This window comes from Canis lupus, chromosome 12 (genome assembly GCF_048164855.1).
Source record: "Canis lupus baileyi chromosome 12, mCanLup2.hap1, whole genome shotgun sequence".
Lineage (NCBI taxonomy): Eukaryota > Metazoa > Chordata > Mammalia > Carnivora > Canidae > Canis > Canis lupus.
In genome coordinates this window covers 35,993,696-36,015,300 of record NC_132849.1, presented here as the reverse complement: position 1 = coordinate 36,015,300, position 21,605 = coordinate 35,993,696, and the positions used below count along the sequence as shown (strand labels likewise).

Genomic DNA, 21,605 nt, shown 5'->3' with positions numbered 1-21,605 from the left:
CTTGGGATTGGTGTCGAGGGACCAGATGTGGATGGAGGTTAAAGGGGCAAGAAGTTTAAAGACGTCATGAAGATCAGGGCCCAGGTGGACCCTGGGTTTGGGGCTGTATTGCTAAGGAGTTAGTCAGGATGAGACCCAGGCTGAGGAGAAGAGGGAAAGATGTTTGGGGCGCAGCTGTCTTAGAAGCTGAGAGTCAGGTGGTGGGAGCATGGGCATGGAGGTCCGGGAGCATGAACCATTGTGATCAGTAGGTGAGGTGTTTGGCTCAGAGATTTTAGAGGGCTGTGGCCTGAGGAACAAGTGGCAGAAGTGCAAGACACAGATTCCAAAAGATCAGGCAAGCTCAGGGAGTTGAAAGTGCTTCATCCACATAGACATGGAAGCCTTCCAAATTATTATATAAAGTAGCTAACAGGTGGTGAGCGCTTCTGTGTTCCAGGTACTACCCTGTGTGCTTTTCATATACCAGTTTATTTAGTTCACAGAATAGTTCTAGGAGATCTGAGTGCTTTAATCATCTCTAGCTTACATATGGCACAGGTGGAGCTAAGAGAGATGATGTAATTTGCCTGAGGTCCTCTAGCTCCTTAGTGGCCAGAATTCAGACCTAAGATTGTCCTAATGTCCAAATGCATTCTCTGAAACCCCTTAGGAAATGGAGAGGAGACAGAGCCACAGAAAGGGAGGGCTTGCATAAGGGAGGAAAGTGTCAGCTTCGGGGATATAGTGTTGACCTCCCTTCCAGCCCAGGTGAATGAGCGAGTGTGGGGGAATTCACTATCTCAGTAAAGACAGCCACAAGGAAATAGCATTTGGGAGAGAGCCAGGTAAGTGTCAGAACAGATTTGAGTGGCATGCTTTGTGGTGATATTCAGATACCGAGTTTGTCTGCAAGGGAAAGGTTGGGGAAGGCAGAGAGGTTTGAATGGGAGAATGAGTCCCAGGGAAGCAGAGCAATACTCAGTAAGGATGTACCATTCCCTTGAGGACAGGAAACCAGAGGATGTTGCACTTTGCACTGATGACAAGGATGAGAGGTCTGGGAATTGACAGCCCACAAGGGTCCAAGTGGACACATGCTTAAAGACACTCGCTGTGTCAGCACCAGCTCAGGCCCCAGGTGGCTCTGGAGGCTTGAAGGCATGTCCCGAAGGCTGCCCTGACTGTTAAGGTTTTCAAAGAGAGGGTTAGTCCTGATGTGGTGTTTGCTCTTTCTGTGTTCTGGAGAGGAAATGGAATAGTTCACATGCCACTGTGTTCTCATTTGTGATCATACAGCCTACTCCTTCCTCAACTAAACTCCCTGAACTGAGAGCCAGAACCCTGTGAATCCCTAGCCCCACCCAGCCAAGTGCCTCCTGCTTGTACTCACTCAGCAAATAGTTATGAAGTAGTCGTATGTTCATAATAAGCTGATTCCATGTTCCACAACATCCATTTCTAATGCAGTGAGTGATTCCAGCTCTGAGATGGGAATACCGTATGTTGCTATATTAAAACTTCCTCTCCACATCTAAACCCAGCCCTTCCTCTTCCCAGCATGTACCTTGCAGGGGTCCCTGCTCTCTTCTTCTGGCTCACTCGGTCCTCTCTGTCCCTCACTCCTGCCCCTTCACCCTCTTAGGCCATCCTGCCCACCAGGAGAGCAAATGCCAGTGTTTTGCTCCCAGACCTGAGGAGGTGAAAGCAGAGAGCCTTCCGTTCCTGGAACTCGGTCATTTTCAGAAGGCTACACTGAGTGTGGTTTGGGATGCCTGCCAGATCCGAGCTCTCCTGTTTCAGTGGGGGCCTGGGCCCCGGGGAGGCCTTCCAGCTGTGCCTATGCTCTGGTTCCTTTGCTGCCAGGACTGAATCCCTCTGGAACTTTTGCGACTCTCTTTAGCCATCATTTTGAGGCATGTGGTGTGTGTGAAGTGCTGTTGCCTCCTCATCCCACCTGCTTACTATGGAGCATGGTTCTAGAACATCACTAGATGTTCTACATCTACATAAACACTTTTACATCTACATCTAGATCGACATCTACACTTTTCTTTCAACTTAGCCCTGTAAGATAAGATTCCTGAACTACATGCCAGCCTTGAGGAGGGAGCTGTAATCAACTGCCATTGAACACCAGAAGAGAAGAGCTACAATGACTATTAAGGTCTTAGCAATGGACCTTGTCATTATTACTGATATTAGAAATGCAAAGGAATATTTTACCTCATTGCCCTCAATTAGTATCTTCTTTGTATTGAAGCATATCCTGTGATTATTCCCCACAGAAAAAAACAAAACATCACAATGATGCAGAGTGATTTTACTATTGTCTCTGAAGGAAAAGTGGGGAAGAATGCAGCTTCTGGTTGTGAAAATGAGGGGGGACAGCTGCTGGAAGGAAGCGTGTGATCCTGAGAGCTGGGCCAGATGCTTGTGCAGCTAAATAATGCACATGGTTAGCTGCCCGGATGGTGGAAATGCAAGGAGATGTTGCAAGGAAGAGTGACTAAGGATTTGGTACTAAGTGAGTAGCAAGTCTCTTATGGTGAGAAATGAGAAAAATTGTGATCCTAAGGAACTTCTGAGGAAGGAGTGCAGTTCTATATAAGGATAGTTGGACCCAGAGGAGGGAAACCCATTTGTTTTGGGATGTTTTATTTGCAGTATCTCTCTTTTTAATTTTTTAACTAAAGCATTCTTTGAGAGAGGTAAGAAATTAAATCAGTACAAAAATAGTACATCAAATTTATTTAAACTTGAAGCTACTTCTCATAGAATAGAATGTTTTATTTGTATTGTAATTTCTGTTCCTGACAGTTATTCATTAATACACTGAGTAGAATCCTAGTAGTACAAGTGCTTTTTACCCTTTTATTTCCACATTTCTCCTTGTTTTCCTAGCTAAAGGGAGGGCTCCCTCCTGCCTATAAATAGTCATTCCTTATTTACAGACCTGCTTCTCCCCTTACAAAGGGCTTCAGCATTCACCCAGGTGTGGAGTGCATCCAGGATTGGGAGGTGCTGTTTGCAGAAGGTCCCGTGGAGTTGTTTTCCCTCTAGGATGTAGGCCAGGATATGGGTCTGCTTGGGGAAGATGAGGTGTCCTCGGGTACTCTGTTGCTTCCACATTTCCTCCTCTGCAGGAGTTTATTGTAGGGGGATGTTAGAATAACATTTAGCTGCTGCTCTGCATGGGTCCCAAAGCAAGGCACTCCTGTGCTTTGCTGCATGGTAGTGGGAATGGCCTGGAGGATTCCTCTCCTGTGGCCTCTTCTAACCCACTCTGGTTTAGTCTCCTTTATGGTGTCTCCAGTCATTCTAGTGAAGTAAACTATTGATTCTTCTAACCAAACTATTGATTCTTATTAACCATTAATTAAATGTTTATTCCAGATTATTGTTTTGATGGCTTTATCCTTTATTTTTTCATTTACAAGACAAATAAGACATGCCCTCTGCACTAGGGGGATTCAACAGGAGAGGTATAAGATTTTGATTTCATTGGATAAGCATGTTCAATCCCAAGGGTTTGGTACTCATGTCTGCTATTGAAGGTCCAAGGTCCAAAGAGAGAAAATTCCTCCTGGTTGCCTTTTTTTTTTTTTTTTTTTTTTAAAGATTTTTATTTATTTATTCATGATAGTCACAGAGAGAGAGAGAGAGAGAGGCAGAGACACAGGCAGAGGGAGAAGCAGGCTCCATGCACCGGGAGCCCGATGTGGGACTCGATCCCCGGTCTCCAGGATCGCGCCCTGGGCCAAAGGCAGGCGCCAAACCGCTGCGCCACCCAGGGATCCCCTCCTGGTTGCCTTTTTAAAAAATGTTTCAAATTTTTATTTAAACTTTAGTTAGTTAACATATAGGGTAGTCCTGGTTGCTATTTGATCAGAGAAGGCCTTGTAGGGTGAGTGGGCTTCACATTGTATGGAATTCACAGGGGCAAAAGAACAGAGTTAGATTGCACATCTGAGCTTTGGTGCTGGGGGCGAGTGGGGAAGACTTGGATGAACGGAGTTGGTGAATGGCAGATTGCCCTTGCTGCTCTGGTGCTGCAGATGGAGCAGCCAGTAGAACAGGGAAGCTCAAAAAAGAGGAGAGGCTAGACTTGCAAGCACTCCGTGAACTGTGCTAGGACTCTGGCCTGCCTGGGACTGTCATCCAGGAAGCAAAGGACAGAAAGGGGGAAAGCATTGGTATACATTGCCTTTCAGGCAACACAACCAGCCAGCCTTTGCCTCCTAAGGAGGGGAGTGCCCTCTAGGGGCTTAGATGATTTCTGAGTGCTGTTTATCACTGTTACTCCGGCGCTCAGATGCCCACTAAGCTGAATCCATTACCTACTCGAGAGAAAAAAGACAGCTTAAGCAACCCACCTGGCTGCAGCTGTGATTACATTATGCAAAAATTTATTAATGTGGTGCCTTGATTGATCATTATCTTAATACTGAGGATAACATTAGAAGCTTGATTTTTCTGGCAAATTGCTCATACAGGTTGCTTCTTGTTTGAAGTTAAAAAGCCCTTAGCCGGAGTATTATATGATGCTATGAACTGTCCCAAATAGGCAGACCCGTAGAGATAGAACACAGACTTGTGGTTGCAGGGTCTGGGAGGGAATGGGAATACAGGGTTTCTTTTTGAGGTGATGAAAATGTTCTAAAATTAGGTAGTAGTAATGGTTGCACAACCCTGTGAATATAAAACCATGGGATTGCACTTTAAAGGGGTGATTTTATGGTATGCTAATTATATTTCAATAAAGGTGTTATTTAATTTATTTATTTAAAAAAAAAAAAAGCCTTTCTTCTCTTACGTGTCCTGCAAATAGCTCTGCCTGAAGTAGCCTTTTTGAGCTCATGGTATAGAAATATCAATGTTTTGCTTCTCACTTTCTCTTTTGTAGTTTTGTTTAGTGGCTATTATCCCTCTTTTATTAATTTTCCTAATTTAGGAAGTATTTATTAATGACTACGCATAGTAGATGTGAGGAGTGCTTGTGGTAAGATTCATACTTACCACAAAACAGAATGAGCAGAACCTTAAGGGAAATACGGTATCTGGCAGCTCTGAGAGAAGCTGTCATTTGAGGTTGGCCCAGGAGGACAGATGGCATCTGGACAGACATCTGGTTGAGGGTGTTCAGGAGGGAGCAGGGGCGAGTGGTGCAGAGGCAGCAGAGTGAGGGCTTATGCAGAGAAGAAAGGAGTGACTGGAGAGGAAGGAAAATGAAGAGAAAGACCATGGAATAGAATTGAGGGGAAAGGCACGTGACTGTGTTGACTGCCAGGCTGAGGAATTGATCAGTTAAATAAGGAGCAGCTGAAGACTTGATGCTGGAAGTACAGGGACTGGGCCATGGAATGGGTGTAGTGAGGGTTGGAAGGAGAGACTCGGGTGGGGGTGGGGGGGAACAGGTGAGAACCCAGAAATGGGGAGGGGTATGATTTAGAAGTGGGACCAAGTGTCAACATCCATGTCATGAGTATCTCTTTCTCATGTCACTCTGTTTCCTCTGTCACTGATCCACACATTTTCTACATTTTCTTGCTTGCTCTTTATCCAGATGCTGGGGTCAAGGGTAGGAGGAAGACTGGGGAGACGGCTGAAGTTTCAACCGAATAGATAGTCGCTTGATAGATACCTGATGTGTGTGAGTCCAGGTTTCACCTTTCTGGTTTCTTCGTAAGTTCCTTCTTTATGAAGGTGCTAATAGTCTTTAATACCTGTTCGTCTTAGGTTCAGGGGAAACTGAGAAGTCAAAAGATAGTAAGAAGTGAGAGGGCTTGCCAAGGGGCTAGTCCAGAAAAGGCAAGGAGCTAGGAGCAGACCAGCCAGCAAAAACCGAGACACCTGAATCCTGGGAACTTAAACATGTAGTCATTCTGGGTTAGAAGCAAAAACTCATTATCAAGGGTTTTCCTTTGCTAAGTGGGTTACTAGGCACTTGTACGTGATTTCAGACCTTCTGTAACATGTTGCAGACAACATTTGTGAATCTCTACAAAAGCAAGAGAGAGAGCTAAATGTTGGGAAACAGGTCAGGTGTAAAAGGAGAAAAAAGGAAACCATAGTGCAGACTCCATTATGGTTTTCAGCTTGGTGGGATTTCTGACCGCCTAGCAGAGAGCCTGGCCCACATGTGCCCATTCGTGTCCGGTAAAGGTCACTGAAGGGCTGAAGGATATCCGAAGAGGTGTTTTTTGGTTTATTGTGCACTCTCTGGTGTTTGAATTAGAATGATTCCCTAGAACACATCAGTAGGGAGGAATGTGGATCCCAGAAGATGTGGAAGAAAAGGTTAGTCAGCAATTCTTGGAGGATGCTTTCGTTGTGATCACATCCAGATACCAGGATCAGGGCATGGCCTCTCAATCCCCCTAGCCTCATTACTCTGTAGAGCCTGAAGAGCTGAACTTGTACAGAGGATCAAAAATAAGTGTAAACAATATATCATTACTGTAATATCACAGGGATAGGATTATCTGCTTCAGACTGCAGGGACAGGCACAAAAAAAAGTCAAAGACTGTAGGATAACCTTTGCAGGAACTAAAAACCCAATTCATTTTGACTCTGCCCTATAAGGTAATTATCCTATGGGGATACACATCTCCCCACTCAGGCAAACGTTTATCTTAAACCATAGGAAGAAAAGGAAGAAACACCATTGCAGCAAAACCTTAATTACCTGACCCCCCTCTTCTCCCAGGTGCCCAGCATAACTGTCACCCCACTTGGAAGAAGGCTGAGAGGGCCCACCTCGAGAGGGGTTGTTCACACCTTTCCAGTGGCTTTCATGGTCTTTGGTGCAAATTTTAATTTAAATTGGTTTCCTTTTTAGTTTTACAGTTAACCTATAAATGTGACTAAACCTCTGGGCCTTGATTATTGAGGGTACTCATGGATTATATGCATATTTTAATTTGTTAAACATCCAAAGAACAATAGGAGAACAAAACAGTCAAGTGAGAAAGGTGGAGTGGGGGTATGGGAAACAAAACCAAAATGAATGTGCGTGTTAAAAGTTCTCCCCTGCTTGGTGTTACCCTGCCCTGATCTTGACCTATGCACAAATATCCACATACTTCCTGCAAGGATGTCTCTTTTTAGGGTGCCTTCCTTTCACTCCTGTCAACCCAGGAACTCCCTTCATCCTCTCTGGACTCTGGCCCCACTTCCAGCCCCAGGGGAGCTGCGGGCTGGGGTCTAGCTGCTCCTTCCTTTTATTTCATGTATCCTGACACCCTGCTGCCCTCAGCTGCTCATTTCCTGCCTAGTTCCTTGTAATAGATCATCAGCAGACCGTTGACAACATTTTGATGTCCTCATAGGGATACCCACCTCATACGTGTACCCACCTCTTACTTTCCTGTGTTTAGGTTGGTTTCCCAGTAGAGTTGAAGTTAAGTAAGGGTGAGAGCCGGCAGATGGAGCTTGCAGTTCAAGGAGCACCTCATTCATGCGTGTAGAGATAAATGGATGTGTAGTAGCTTAGGAGATCCCCCATATTAAGACTTGCAGCTTTCAAGTAGCTGTCACAACGTCCACTTACTGAAGCTTATGTCATTTATAAAGAGCTCCTCAGTCTTCAGTTATGAAGTCTGTTTCTTCCATTATGCACGATTATAAATTAATGTGGCTAAAGATGAGGCTGCTCCTAAGACCCAGTCACACTGACAAAAAGAGACTCAAAAGCCACTAATTTCATAGCTAAAAAAAAGGGTCAGAAAACTCTGAAAAACACCAAAAGGTCAATAGCAACAAAGCAGCGATATAGGACCATTTACACAGGAGTACCCCTCTGTAAGAGCCCACGTGAGCATCACTGATTTATGGGTAACACCATAATGTGTGCACATAAACATGGCCCTGCATCATCAAGAAAATGCTTGTTATGCTAGTCTGGTTAAGTACGAAATGATGTAATGCATTTTAGGAATATTTCTGTCAAAATGGTTAAAGTTTAAAATATGGGTGTATACTAAGGAGATGAGCCTCAGTTATTTGGAATGCAAATTGTGTTAGCATCCACCCCCCATTTCCCAGTGACCCCAGATAAACAGGACAGTATCCTATAGACAGGCTCGTTTGCCACAGCCACTGCCACTTTGTGGCCTCCCGACTTCTATGTTGTTGTTTATTCATGGGGTTTTCCTTCCCTTTTCTTTGGTTTCAGATGCGAGTGTCTCTCTGGCTTATGTGGTTTCCCCGTGTGTGAGGTGGGATCCACTCCTCGCATAGTCTCTCGTGGAGATGGGACACCTGGAAAGTGCTGTGATGTCTTTGAATGTGTTAATGGTACGTGGGGTTTCTCTTGTTCTCAGAGAGTGTACATTCGTGCAGGAGGAGGGAGGGTTCCATCTGGCCACTTCTGCCTTTTGTAAGGCAGGGCATATATTCAGGGACCTAGAGCAACTCATTCAGAAAGAAGGTTTGCTTGAGATCCCACGGTGCAGCACAGGAAGTGAGGAACAGGGATCTTCATTCCTTCCATCAGAAACAGAATTTTGGAAGTGGAAGCACAGATTGCATGTGGCTGTCACATTCTGCTGTATTTCAGTAGTGCCGAAATGTTAGGATTTCAAGAAAAGGATCAGGGAGCCTGTAATCATATTGCCACTACTGTCAGGAGCCAGTCTGGGTAACTAACACCACATTGAAGCTACCTCAACCTGAGACAGGAAAGGCATTGTTCATCTAGTTGAATATTTTCCTACTTAGAGAAGCACATCTTTGACCAGCGCTAGGTCATTCGTATTGGCCTGCTTTTGGCTTGAGCCTTATGGCCCAGAGAAAGCTTCTCCAGTCACAAGATTCCTTCAAATAGAATCTGCCTCTCCCTTTCACCTTTCACAAGAGGGCTCAGTGTTTGGTGACATGGTGTTGATTGAATTCAGATGCTAGAAGGGAGGAGAACCTAAGACATGCCCCTCCCTCAGAATTTTCAGAAGGCAAACAAACAGAGGAAAAGTCAAGCCAGTGAATGTCAATAATTCTAGCACTGTGTAGACAATACCTAGACACAAGGAAAATGGAGATACACTAGGACATATACAACAAAATCGCACATGCAGAAACTGCTATAGTAACTGCTGCCTCTAAGACATCAGAGTTCAGAAGAATTTCTGCCTTCTCTCAAACCTGCCCTTTCCCACGAGAAGGGGTTATAGTAAAACTGAGTCCTGTTTCATTGTGTCCTATAGCTTTTTAGTCCAGTGGCCACCTGTTTTGTTTGTTTTGCTTTGAGGAAACACTTGCAGTATGGCTTTGTGGCTGAGAGAATGTAGATTGGAACCAAATGATCTCACTTTGAGAACTGGTTCTTCCGCTTACTGGCTTTGTAGCTTGGGGCATCTCTTAGTCTCCTGGGGCCTCAGTTTCCACATCTGTCAAATGGACTGAATAATAGTAATTTCAATGAGGATTTATATGTGAAGCACTTGCATTGGTGCCTCAAGAACTGATGGTCTCTATTGGGGTGCTTACCTCCTGTTCATGTCCATAGACAATGTTCTGGATATTTCAAGGATGGAGAAGGTTAGATGAGCTTCCTGACTCAGACCTCACGAATACAAGCACAAGTACAGAAAGGCTCCATGTGCAGAAATTTCTTCTCAGTGTTTCTCCTCACCTATAGCTGAATATGCTAAACACCAGCCAGTGGCCAAGCTTTTTCTCTGGTACCGCTGTGTATAGTAGGTGACATTTTGTGAGAATTTAACTCCTACCATATGAGACCAATAGTTGCTCCTTCCCCTGGGCCCCTAGCATCTCAGATGTGCTTCCTTCCAGGACTCCTCACTCTGCAAATACTTTCATGTCTGTCTTTCATTCTCAAATCTGAACCGCCAGAGGGCAGAGAGTCTGTCCTTGTGTCTGTGGGTGTTAGCATATTGTCTGCCTCACAGAAGGCACCCAGGTTTTCTTGGGGGAGCAAATGAGCAGATTTATGTCATCTTAGTTCCCTGTAGAGGTGGCTATTAAATACCAACCCATAGAGGGATGACTTTGTGGGAATCCTCCATCTTTTAGTGCCCTTCCTGAAGATTAAGCTTAAAAGTCACTCGTCCCCTGGAAATACCACCACTAGTAATATAATTTGTTGTTGTTTCCTCTGGGTGAGGAAAAGGAGTGCCTTTCTTCTTTCCTTGCATCTCGATTTAAGAAATTCATTGTCCTGCCTTTCTTATCAGGAAGTTAATTTCACTTCTCACCCCAGTGTATGTGATTCAGACAGCTAATTACTGCACCCCACCTCAGTGGCCTCAGATGAATCTTTGTGTCTTGCTCCTGTTTATAGCTTCACTTTTTGTAGAGCTCTGAGTCCAGGAATAGGACTTGCCATCTGCCATGAGAAAATGAAGGGATGACAAGCATACTCTCTGTGTTTTGGGGGGTGCCTCTTTCTTGCCACAAAAATCTTGGGTCATCTTTGCTTTATTTATTGTCCTGTTAGAGTGTCTCTATTACTATATTAGTTACTGAGTTGTGGGTGGGACTAAAAACTTTAATGCCATGAAGATTCATAATCCAACAATAATGTTGAAAGACACTCTATCTCAAAGTCTATATTTTACTTCTTTTGAGATATACATACATACACATAAGCACACGCACACACACCTGTGTGTGCACATGTGCGTGTGTGCGCATATTTGCGCCCTTCTCCCCCCTAGTGCCATGAGAAAAATCTTACTATTGTCATAAGGTCATCATTAGAGGATATTACATATCAAAAACTCATTGTCATCACTTAGAAAGGCAGAGGTCAGTATATTTATATTTATAAACCTTTGCTTATCCACAAGAGATTTCAGGCAACTTTATAGCAAAAACAAGTAATAATGGTAAAATATTAAAGAGAAAAGGAGGAATCAAAAAAAAAAAAAAAAAAAAAGAAAAGGAGGAATCATAGAATTGTACGTAAAAGTTGAAAGTGAAAACCAAAAAGTAAGTGCCCACAGGTACGTAGGCCGTAAGTGTCTGTCTTTGTAATTGCCAGGGCTAAACATTAGCCATGCTCCCAAACTCCTGGCCATCAAAGTGAAAAAAGGAGATAGAGTCAGATACACAATTCTTATTTTTAGAGGAAAGAAATCTACTGGAAGGGGCAACTTTCTCCTCACCTGGAAATTTAAAAAGCTCTAGATGATGCACTAGGTCTATCCTTAGTTTTTTTCGTACCATCAGTGTGGGTAGAGGTTTCCTGTCTCAAGAGAAAGCAATAACAAAATATTAAAATGCAACTTAGTGAAAACAGTTTTCAGAGATCAGTGTGACACACAGCTGGAACCTAGGTGACTAGAGCACTGTCCCTTGGATTTTGAGAACTCCTTAAAATGTAGGAATAGCTCTAGAAAGCCCAGTTCAGGAGACAGTGGACTGAATGTTGTTGGGTTTTGTTTTGTCTTAAGATTTTATTTATTTATTTATTCGTTCATTCATGAGAGACACTGAGAGAGAGGCAGAGACAGAGGAAGAAGCAGGCTCCCTGTGGGAACCCTGATGTAGGACTGGATCACAGGACCCCAGGATCGCGACCTGAGCCAAAGGCAGATGCTTAACCACTGAGCCACTCAGGTGCCCCAAGTAGGCTAAATGTGAACATAATTAACCCCACGTGTAGAAATAGATATACCAGCTCTCAGTTCCTAAGCTGCCATTAAGGTGATCCACATGCTTGTGTGTGTGTGTGTGTGTGTGTGTGTGTGTGTGTGTGTGTGTGTATGGGCATGTGTGTGTGCATCTGTGTGTGTTTTAAGACAAGCATTCAAGTGAAAACACGAGATTAAAAATGTTCACAGAAAATTGAGAACTCCTGAATTTTGAAAACATTAGCCTGGGTGAATGAATAGAATATTCTCCACAAATACTATTCTCTTTTTGGTTTGGTTTGATTTTGGTGGTGGGACTGAAGAGTTGCAAACCAGATCCAGGCAGTTTGTGACTGTATTCTCTGATGAGAACCAAAAGGAGGACCTACGAGGTGTTGGTTACAGGAGAGGCCTGGTTAGAAACCAATCAACAGGTGGTATGATTGAGCTCCTTGTATGGAAACTTAGAAGTCATCAAGGTCATTAGCTGGAAGGATGACTTCCATAGTAGTAATAGTAGAGCTGTCTCAAGTCCCTTCAGTTCTGTGTCTGCTCAGGCCCACAAACGAAGGTTTTATCATCAGTCAGCAGGAACTGAGTGATGGCTTCTACTTTTATATGGGCAGTGTTCTCCATCTTGCTAACACACACCATGTTGTCTTACACTACTAGCCCACCCCTCTAATTCCTGAAAGAGTTTGGATTTGAAATCTCAAGCATAGAATGTGGAAGCAATCATCTGGTTGCTTAGATATGTGATCAGTTGTGTATGTATATGTACAAACATCTGAATAAAACAGAGCATCTCAGTTTGAGTTAATAACTAACTCTTCCAGCATCAGACACCAATATGTGAAATTCACCAGTCACGGGAGAGCCATACCCAACGTTGGCTTGCTCTTTGTGTAAAAATTTGGCATAGAAAACTCAGACCTACAGTCTTCTAAGACGGAAATTAGTGCAGAAACATCTATTGAGAACCCATTATCTGTATAGCTATAATGCTCAATAATGTTTCTAGAGACATAATATTTACTTCTACAGTAATGAAGAGAATACTACACTTTGAAAGAAATATTTCTCATTATGCACTTATTGACCACCTGTTGTGTTCCTGGGGGCCTTATCAAGCTGATCTTACTTAAGAGGGCTATCACTTTTTTGCAGTCCTTTATAAGGCTTGCTCCCTTTCCTTTATCCTGAAATAGATCTTGGGTGTACTGTAGTGCACACACTTCCTTCCTCCATGGAAAAGGGCTTTTTCTTCTTCAGGTATGTAGGATTGCATGTACCCTGTCTTTGCAATCTATCTGTTTGCTCTTGACATATGGAGAATTTTTCAGATGTGTCTCATCTGACACATAGTTGTCTCTCATTTGGTTTATGCTGTCTTCCCACTGGGTTTCCTACTCAGCTCACTCACAGTGAAATGAGACCAGAGACCAGATACTGGCCTTTACCTACTGAGAGATTAAAGAGAAAAAGCAATAGAAGTGTATCTATTTGGATTTTTCTTCCACTTTCACATTTGATATAAAGTTCTGTGTTTTAGTCTTTTCCTTCACTAAAATTATATGCCTATCACCATCTGCCAATCAGTGTAATTTGGCAGGCAGTAACGTTTATTAACCATCTATACTATAAGGTTATTTTTCAGGAATTCTGGAATATATTAAAGAGGGAACAGAAGATTCCAGAACTTAAAATTTAATTGGGCAGACACAGAACAAACACAAAAATCACTAAAAACACACTTTTATGCATCTCCATATTGAGAAGTGCAAATTACATAGTAAATTATTTCCTTATAATATTTTTCATTTCCACGGCCACTTAAATTGTCCTCTTAGAGGGGTACTGGTAATCTCCACACTGTTCTGAGATTCCCATCTATTCCCTAAAGGCAGGGGAGCAATTGGTCACTGATCCTCAAAGACCACTGCCATCATCTTGTCATATATTTTTCTAAAGAGCCTCTATAAATTTCTCTCCACATCAGACAGGGATCTCATTTATGTTGTGTGTGAGGTTTTCTTTTAATCCTAAAGAACTGATTATATTTTCTAGGCTGGGTTTTTGGGGGTTCCTCAACTTTGAATTCCACCCCCTTGCTCTCTGTATATTCCCCCCGCTCTCTGTAGCTGGTGAGACCTAACTGCCAAGTCCTTCATCAACCACATCCCCTCCCACTGAAGCTTCTGCACACCCCACCAGAAAGGCTCTCAGGGGCAACGTTGCTCATAACCATACTCTTCCCTCCTCACATCCTCAAATCTTGCATCGAAATCTGTAGCTTCATAGAGATGGTAAATGTGGCTGATTCATGTAACCAAGTAATTGATATGGACAGGTTTATGCATTTTTTTTTCTTCAGTTTGAATGGGCACTCAGTGTTCAGTTAGAGTATGCTGTTTTACCTCACTGCACATTGTGCGAGTTTGATTTGTAAGAGTACTCCTGACTGCCCTTTCCTTCCAGTCCCAGCTCAGATTAGTATGTTAACTGAAAGATACAGAAGAATTCTGAGCTGTAATGAGATGTTACTTTGTAACATAACCTTAATTTTCTAAAAAAAGAAATACCATATATAGCAAGCAGTAGGGAAGCCTTCACACGTGCACATTTGCCACCTGTGTAAACATGGATATACTGGTCCCTTCATACCCGCTCCCCTCATACCCGTTATGTGACTTTGGGCAAGACACCTAACCTCTTGTAAGTTTCATTCTCCTAATCAAAGAAGTGGATATTAATACTTGCTCTGTCTTCTGCACTGGACTGTTATAAAATCAGATCAGAAAGTCATTGTCCTTAAGTATTAAATCAAGTGCAAATATATTCAAATTAAATTGCAGTGAAAGTCTCTTTAAAAATTGTGAATATGCAAGGTGACATATTAAATAATGTTGGGACGGAGAAGCCCATCAGAGGTGCATGTGTTATAGTCCAGTTTTTCCCACCTTATTAAACAGCATACATCAGCGTACATCAGCTGAACTTTCTTCAGCTTGGGAGTATTTTTATGTTTCCAGCTTTATTTAGACACATACCATACAATTCACCAAGTTAAGTTGTACGACTGTGGTTTTATGGTACATTCACAGGGTTGTGTAATCATCACAATCAATTTTAGAATACTCATGAATCGCCACAAAAGCTCTCAATTCATTAGCAGTTACTTTCCATTTGCCCTCAAAGCCCCCAGTCTTAGGCAATAACTAATCTAATTTTTGCCTCTATAAATGTGCCTATTATGGGCATTTCATATAAATAGAACCATACAATATGTTGGGGTTTTTTTATTGGCTTCATTAATTAGCATAATATTTGCAAGTTTCATTAATGTTATAGTGTATATCAGAACTTCATTCCTTTTTATGGCCAAGAAGTATTTTGTTGTGTGGATATACCACATTTTGTTTATCCTTAACATCAGTTCATAGACATTTAAGTTGTTTCTATGAAGTGAAGTGGTGTTTTGTTAAAGTCCCAAGTACTATTAAAATTATAGATTTATTAAGCTAGATAGAAAAAAGAATTTAGGAAAGAACACTGGAAGAACATGAAAACATCAACTCCAAAAGGACCTAAATAAATTTTTGGAGGCAGAACAAAACCTAATGTTAGAGACATGATCATTGATTTAAGGCAGAGAATTCTTTAACAAAACAAATGTAAATTCTTTAAAGCACATTTCAGATAGGTGAATTTCATGGTCAAAGGGGTACCTTTGTTTGGAGTAAGGGTAAATAAGGCAGTATAGATTTTGTTAAGGAAGAATTTCAGTTCCTTGGGACAAAGAGGATAGCATTGTAATTTTTTAAATTTTACTTCATTTGCATTGCCTTATTGCTTCTATTATTAAAAAAATCATATTGAGTTTAGTAAATTGCTGTAAAATTTTAACCTTTTGCTGTCAGAATTTTCTTGAGGCTGTTTGAAAAACAAAAGGACACCATTCGGAAATGATTTTGAATAGACTTTGTTTGCTTTAACTCCTTTCAGAAACAAAGCCAGCCTGTGTATTCAACAACGTGGAATATAACGATGGGGATATGTTTCGAATGGACAACTGTCGATTCTGTCGATGCCAGGGTGGTGTTTCCATCTGCTTCACTGCCCAGTGTGGTGAGCTGAACTGCGAGAGGTATTATGTGCCCGAAGGAGAGTGCTGCCCAGTGTGTGAAGGTAAGAAAGGGTGCTAATTAAAGATTAATAAAAATATGCATGGCTCAGAGTTTTAATATCAAAATCAACCCAACTCAGTCTCATCCAAAAGTAGAGGAATATTGAAGAAGTTCCCTTTTTATGACGTCACGATCCATCTTTTAGGACTTTGGTAATGCCAGGTAAACTGTGTGAAAATCTCTCCCCAAGGGAAATTACATCCTGGCAGTAGACAGTGGGCCACCTATTTATACAGCTCAACATGAGATTTCCCAGAAGTGCTATTAGTTACTTCCCTGTGGTTCCAGCAGTTAGTTCCTCAGTAAGTTCTGGGGAAGTTCTCTTCAGAAATTCCCTCCCTGCTTTCCTCAGATTGTTTAGCTAGAACAAGCCAGCCCTAATCACTGACCATCTCAGATTCAGCTCAGAGAGGAGCTTTCCCTATTTACTTTCCATCACCCATACTCTACCCCTTCAGGTAGATCAGGAATCAGCTGCCTACCCCTCAAACACGTGTGTTGGTGAGAGTGGGCTGAGTGGCATGGTGGTGACACCAGCTTAAGGCCTAGCCAAATGTCAGGTGTGGCCCTGGGTGGAAGGTTCTCAGGGGCCAGCTTTCTCACCCCTCCCAAGAAGAAGTAGTTTCATGTTCCTCCAAAAGGCTTCATCCTCCCATCTCGGATATTTATAAATAATAAACATTTCAGAATAATAATTCTGAATATCCATTCACTATAACCAACACATTTTAAGGCTTATTAGGAAACTAAAGTTTAGAAAACTAGAATCGTTTTGAGTTTATAATAAAACCAGGAATAATACCCCCACACCTAACTGTGTCTCTGCTGTGACCACATCACACTGGTTCCCCAGAAAGGAGAGTCACATGAGCCTTCTTGTCCTGACTGACAGGGTCACAGGCCTTCAGTCTGGAATCAGACCTGTCAGTCTCATGTCTGAAGTTCACCCTGCCTTTATGTATGCACGGGAAACGGGAGAACAAAATGTCATGCCACGTTCCATACCTTTTTGTTTTCCTAAAATCCTTTTCAATGTGTGAGCTGTTTACTGCATAATTCTGAAGATCTGAAAATGTTTAAAGTATACAAACTGCATTCCTAACATTGAACAATTGTTTATAACAAGGAAATTCTTTCTCCTGTTAGCAATTATTTTAGCCAACATAGGAGAAAGGTGGTTCACTTTTTAGATGTCATTGGGGATTAATTTTTTAAAAATCGCATCAAACTTTTAACCTTTCCAAATGATCTCTTCCCTAGCTGGCCCCAGTTTGTAAGAGTCTCTGAAACTATGTAGCAGTTGGTGGTGTAAAAACATAGATAGGAACCTCTGTGTAATAATCATAATGAGTTGTCTGGGCACGGATCCGGTTATGTCTCACTTCCTGGAATTGAGATCCAGGCTCAGAGTAGAAATGAAGTATGCAGTGTAATATTTTTTATAAAGAAATTTATAAAGTCTTATCTAGCTCAGGTCTTTTGGCTGCTTCCATTTCTGGCAGACTGACTTTCTAAAGCTGTGACTGCATTATTTTAACTTTTGGCATTCTAACATTCTTATTAACGCTGTTACTTCTTTAGACTAAAGAGGACCAAACTCATAACTGCCTGGATTTTCCTCCCAGCTCCGCAGCCTTTACTTTTCGAAGCCAGATTTTATGTGTTTCTGAAAAAGAAAATTGAGTGGTTTATCTGGTTGCTCTTGTCATAATGGTAGTTGGGGATTTTGTATGCAGTCTGTACATCCTGCCTGGTCAGTAATGTCAGAAAACATTTTTTGTTTTTTTACAGTAACCTTGGCTACTTTTGTTCCCCAACCTTGGCTACTGTTTGGCCACCCAGTTCATGGGGAGAAAAATGGCCTGGTTCACAGCCTTCCCTCCAGGGTACAAGCAGTGATCCACAGTATGTCTTAACCAGCCTTGTCATGAATAAGGCCACAGCAGGTGCCTGCTGTACCCCTCACCTGGATCTCCAGGTGCCCTGAGATAGAGTTAAGTTATCCAAGAAGCCACAGTATCTCTCTGAGTTGGACAGGGGGCATTATTCTTCCACTTTACAGGTGGTGAGATTAAAGTATAATAAACATAAAAATCGACTTTGTCAAGAGCCTAAAATGGACCTGCCTTTTGTAATTATCCACCCACAGCTCTGTCTACAGAGCTTTCCAACTGTGTTAAGTGGCAACACTTGCACATTGATTCTTATGCTACAGATCCCCTGCCCCATCTGCAGTGTCAGGATGGGTGGATGTGAATTCAGAATGACAGCTGCTTTTGTGTGTCCCCCTGGAGACACCTGATGCCTAGAACCTGGGGGAAATGTCTCCAGGGGCAGGCAGAGATGAGATTGAGAATGCCCTCCATCTTACTTGGAACTTACATCTTTCATTTAGATCCGGTGTATCCTTTTAATAATCCTGCTGGCTGCTATGCCAATGGTCAGATCCGCGCGCACGGGGACCGGTGGCGAGAAGACGACTGCACTTTCTGCCAGTGTATCAATGGAGAACCCCACTGTGTGGCCACGGCCTGTGGGCAGAGCTGCATGAACCCCGTCAAAGTGCCTGGCGAGTGTTGCCCTGTGTGTGAAGGTAAGCCTTGTTGATTCTAATGAGTCCCTGGCCAGTGTCTCATGTTGGATAAGCTTCTGCCAGTATGTGCTTGTTTGTTTTTTATTTCCTCAGGCATAATGTCTGCTTCATGCTGTTACCAGTTGCAGATGAATTTATTATACAGCCAAAACTAATCGTTTGGGGCAAATGTTGCAAATTTACTGTGAGAACGGTGTGGTCTTTATTTTACTGTCACAAATATGCTTATCTCAATACTTTGACAATATAAGAATATATACATTTCAATTCAGTTCACTTCAAGCCTAATTAGCATCCACAGGTCAACGCGGTGAAATAGAATGGGAAATAAGACCCATGACTCAAGCATAGCATGTTTGATTTATGATGTTTCCATGAGCCTAGGAGTCGTGATGGCTAGAGGAAAAGCCTGCAACCATCAAAGGTAGTTTGCTCTCCCCACTGCCTTCACTCTGAGCATCCATTCTGCTTCTGGTATCCTGAGGCTTTTACTTAGGTCTTGGTTGCCTGCATTCACTAGCTCTCTTTCTGTTTTAATGGAGAGTAGCCCAAGGCCTCCTGGGTTAGCCTTTCCCAAGCCCTATTCCAGCCCATTTCCCCCATCCTGGGAAGTTTCTTTACACATTCAAGTCAGCCTTAATCCTCTGTGTCTGTTAGTACAGATCAGAGAGTGAATATTTACAGTGACAGATCCAATAGAGAGTATCCATCATTAAGAAGCACATTTGCATAGTAAAATGAACTACAGTGGATCATGTTGAAGATGGATCCTTCTAGAATTTTTTAAACCAGCTATTAAGGAACTGACAGCCCTTTTCAGAAACTCATTTGACTAGGGGCGCCTGGGGAGCGCAGTTGGTTGAGTGGCCAACTCTCCAGCCAACTCTTGGTGTCTCCTCAGATCATTTTCTCAAGATCCTGGGATTGAGCCCCACATAGTGCTCAGTTCAGAGTGTGCTTGAGACTTTTTATCTCTCTCCCTTTGCCCCTCTGCCCTGCTCTCTCTCAAGTAAATAAAATCTTTAAAAAACAATTCATTTGACTAAATCCTATATCAAGAAGTCTTTTGCTTCTACCTAAATTGTAAGAAACTCAGACTTCAGAGTTTGCCTGACTAGGTTTTTTAACCTCTGAGGGCTTAGAAGTATAAAGAACTTAAAAATCATATAAAAATTTAAGCTGGAGGACTCCAGGTCTATTGACATCACCAAATCCCTTACCATTACTCTGCTCAGAGTGCAGCTGCCACACTCCAAAAGTTTATAGCTTCCAGATGACCAGTTTTGTAGAAATCACCCACCCCTCACACATACACTCCTCCCATCCCAAAGCAGTGTTTCAGTGCCGGAAAAAGGAGTGGATGGAAATACATATGATGGTATACGGTTGGCTTTATGAGAAAGGGTGCCTTGCTGAAACAGAGGTGGAAATATCTTTCCCTGAGAATTGGGGACAGACAGTCTTCTGTCAACTTGAAATAAACGTAAGTACATATATGTACGTGATAACTTTAAGAGAAATTTAAAGCCTACATGTATTAACCAGCAAACACTAATCCTTTAACTTCATGAGTCTTGAATTATAAATTGAAAAGAAATCTAAAAAGCTTATAAAAAAAAATTAAGGTCTTCTGTCTGAAAGTAAATGAAGGGAAGGCAAGCCCTTTTGCATGCATTAAGCTACCTACCACTGCAGTGCTGAAGCAGGCAAACTGTCCATGAATAGGAATGTCTGTGTGCGAAACATCTCAGACCGATCGATTCCTACATCATGTGGATATTTGGATAGGGAGTGAATGTTAGAGTGATTACTTAGAGCTTGGGCTCACAGCATCTGTGTGGAGTTATAATCTAATCTTCCACTGTTTGAGGAAGGAGTGATAGTTTGGGTCAGCTGTTAATTTCCTAAGATATATTAAGAACTTCTGATCGTCCAAATACAGCACTGGGTGCAAAGATAAATAAGAGACAACTCCTTGTTAAAGTCAGAGAAAATATTTTAGTCTGTTTTAAATTAAACCAGGAGAAAAGGTGTGCCTGTATTTAGCTACTCTGGGGTTAAGTGCTTTGTATTTGTACCTGATGTTATTTAATCTTCTTGATAACATTGTGCTGAAGGCCTCATCATCTCATTTTAAAGATGAAGAAACTAAGGTAGAGAGATGTAGGTAATTTCCTCCAAGGTCAGTGGTCATTACATAGATGTGATGGGATACGGAAGTCTTGTCAGATTCAGCTACTTTCTACCTGGGTCCCACATTCCTAGATGTCGTCTGTTTGCTCTTGTCCTTATTTTCAGTTTCCTTATTCACCTTCCTTCATCTCTGGTTCTGGCCACTGTGTTAGGGGGAGACAGGAATGGGGTGGCAGTTTGAGGACTGCAAGGGGAATGATGCCTTTGAGACCCAACACAGAGCTCCTTCCCAAGCCTTGTGTCCAGACAACCTTCTGACCAGAGCTTAGTGTCTTAATTTCAAGTTTCTGCCGATCTCCATTCCCCTTTTCTCTTTAATCTAGCTTTTACTGCATTCCATTTTCTTGTCTTCAGAGAACTAAATTATCTTGAGTTTCTTTTCTTTTTTTTTTTTTTTTGTTCTTAAGTGTGAGTTTCATTTAAGACTGTGCTTGCTCATTTTTAAGACATAATAGGAAGACAGAGATTCTTTTGGTATGGGATCAAAAAATAGTGCACAGCTTAAGAATAAATACTAAAAGGTTTAATAATAATAAACTTATAAAATAATGCAAGGCAAATGAATCTTATTACTTAGTTTAGAGGACCCAAGAAAAGACATTTCTGAAATTGTTCGAAAATACCTTTGTCAGCAGCATATTTAAGTAGAGTTTCAAGTGTTCTCAGAATAGTGAAAAGATTAGATGAAATAAGAAAAAAGTAAGGTGTTAATGTGTGATAAATAACAGCCACAATTATTTGGAGAAAACCAGAAACACTGGTGTTTATGCAGTTTGTACACAATAAATTCCTCTGTGCACAATTGCATAACAAATGCTGGCCTTCACTCTATTAGCTGCAGTCTGGTGGTACATAGTCAGAGCCTGAAATTAGATTAAAGAGCCCACACAAAGATTGTGGTTGGAGATTCTTTCTGAATAAATTATGTGTTACCAAATATGATAGGTCAGGACCTGCAGGGAGGGCAGACTTTGCTGTGAGCATGTTGTTACCCATACCTTCCAAGTGACAACACCGTGTGTTTGGTTACTCCCAGAGGACTGGGGACTGGAACCTGG

At 42.1% G+C, this 21,605-nt stretch overlaps 1 protein-coding gene across 3 annotated transcripts in view; it reads left to right on the top strand.

Moving 5' to 3' along the window:
- Positions 1-21,605, top strand: part of CRIM1 (cysteine rich transmembrane BMP regulator 1) — a 184,682-nt gene that overhangs the window by 97,180 nt on the left and 65,897 nt on the right. For all 3 annotated transcript variants that reach the window (XM_072770548.1, XM_072770547.1, XM_072770546.1), the window contains 3 exons: positions 8,157-8,278; positions 15,580-15,762; positions 18,157-18,354. In XM_072770548.1, the coding sequence (XP_072626649.1) occupies positions 8,157-8,278; positions 15,580-15,762; positions 18,157-18,354 (503 nt within the window). The remainder of the gene's footprint in view (positions 1-8,156; positions 8,279-15,579; positions 15,763-18,156; positions 18,355-21,605) is intronic.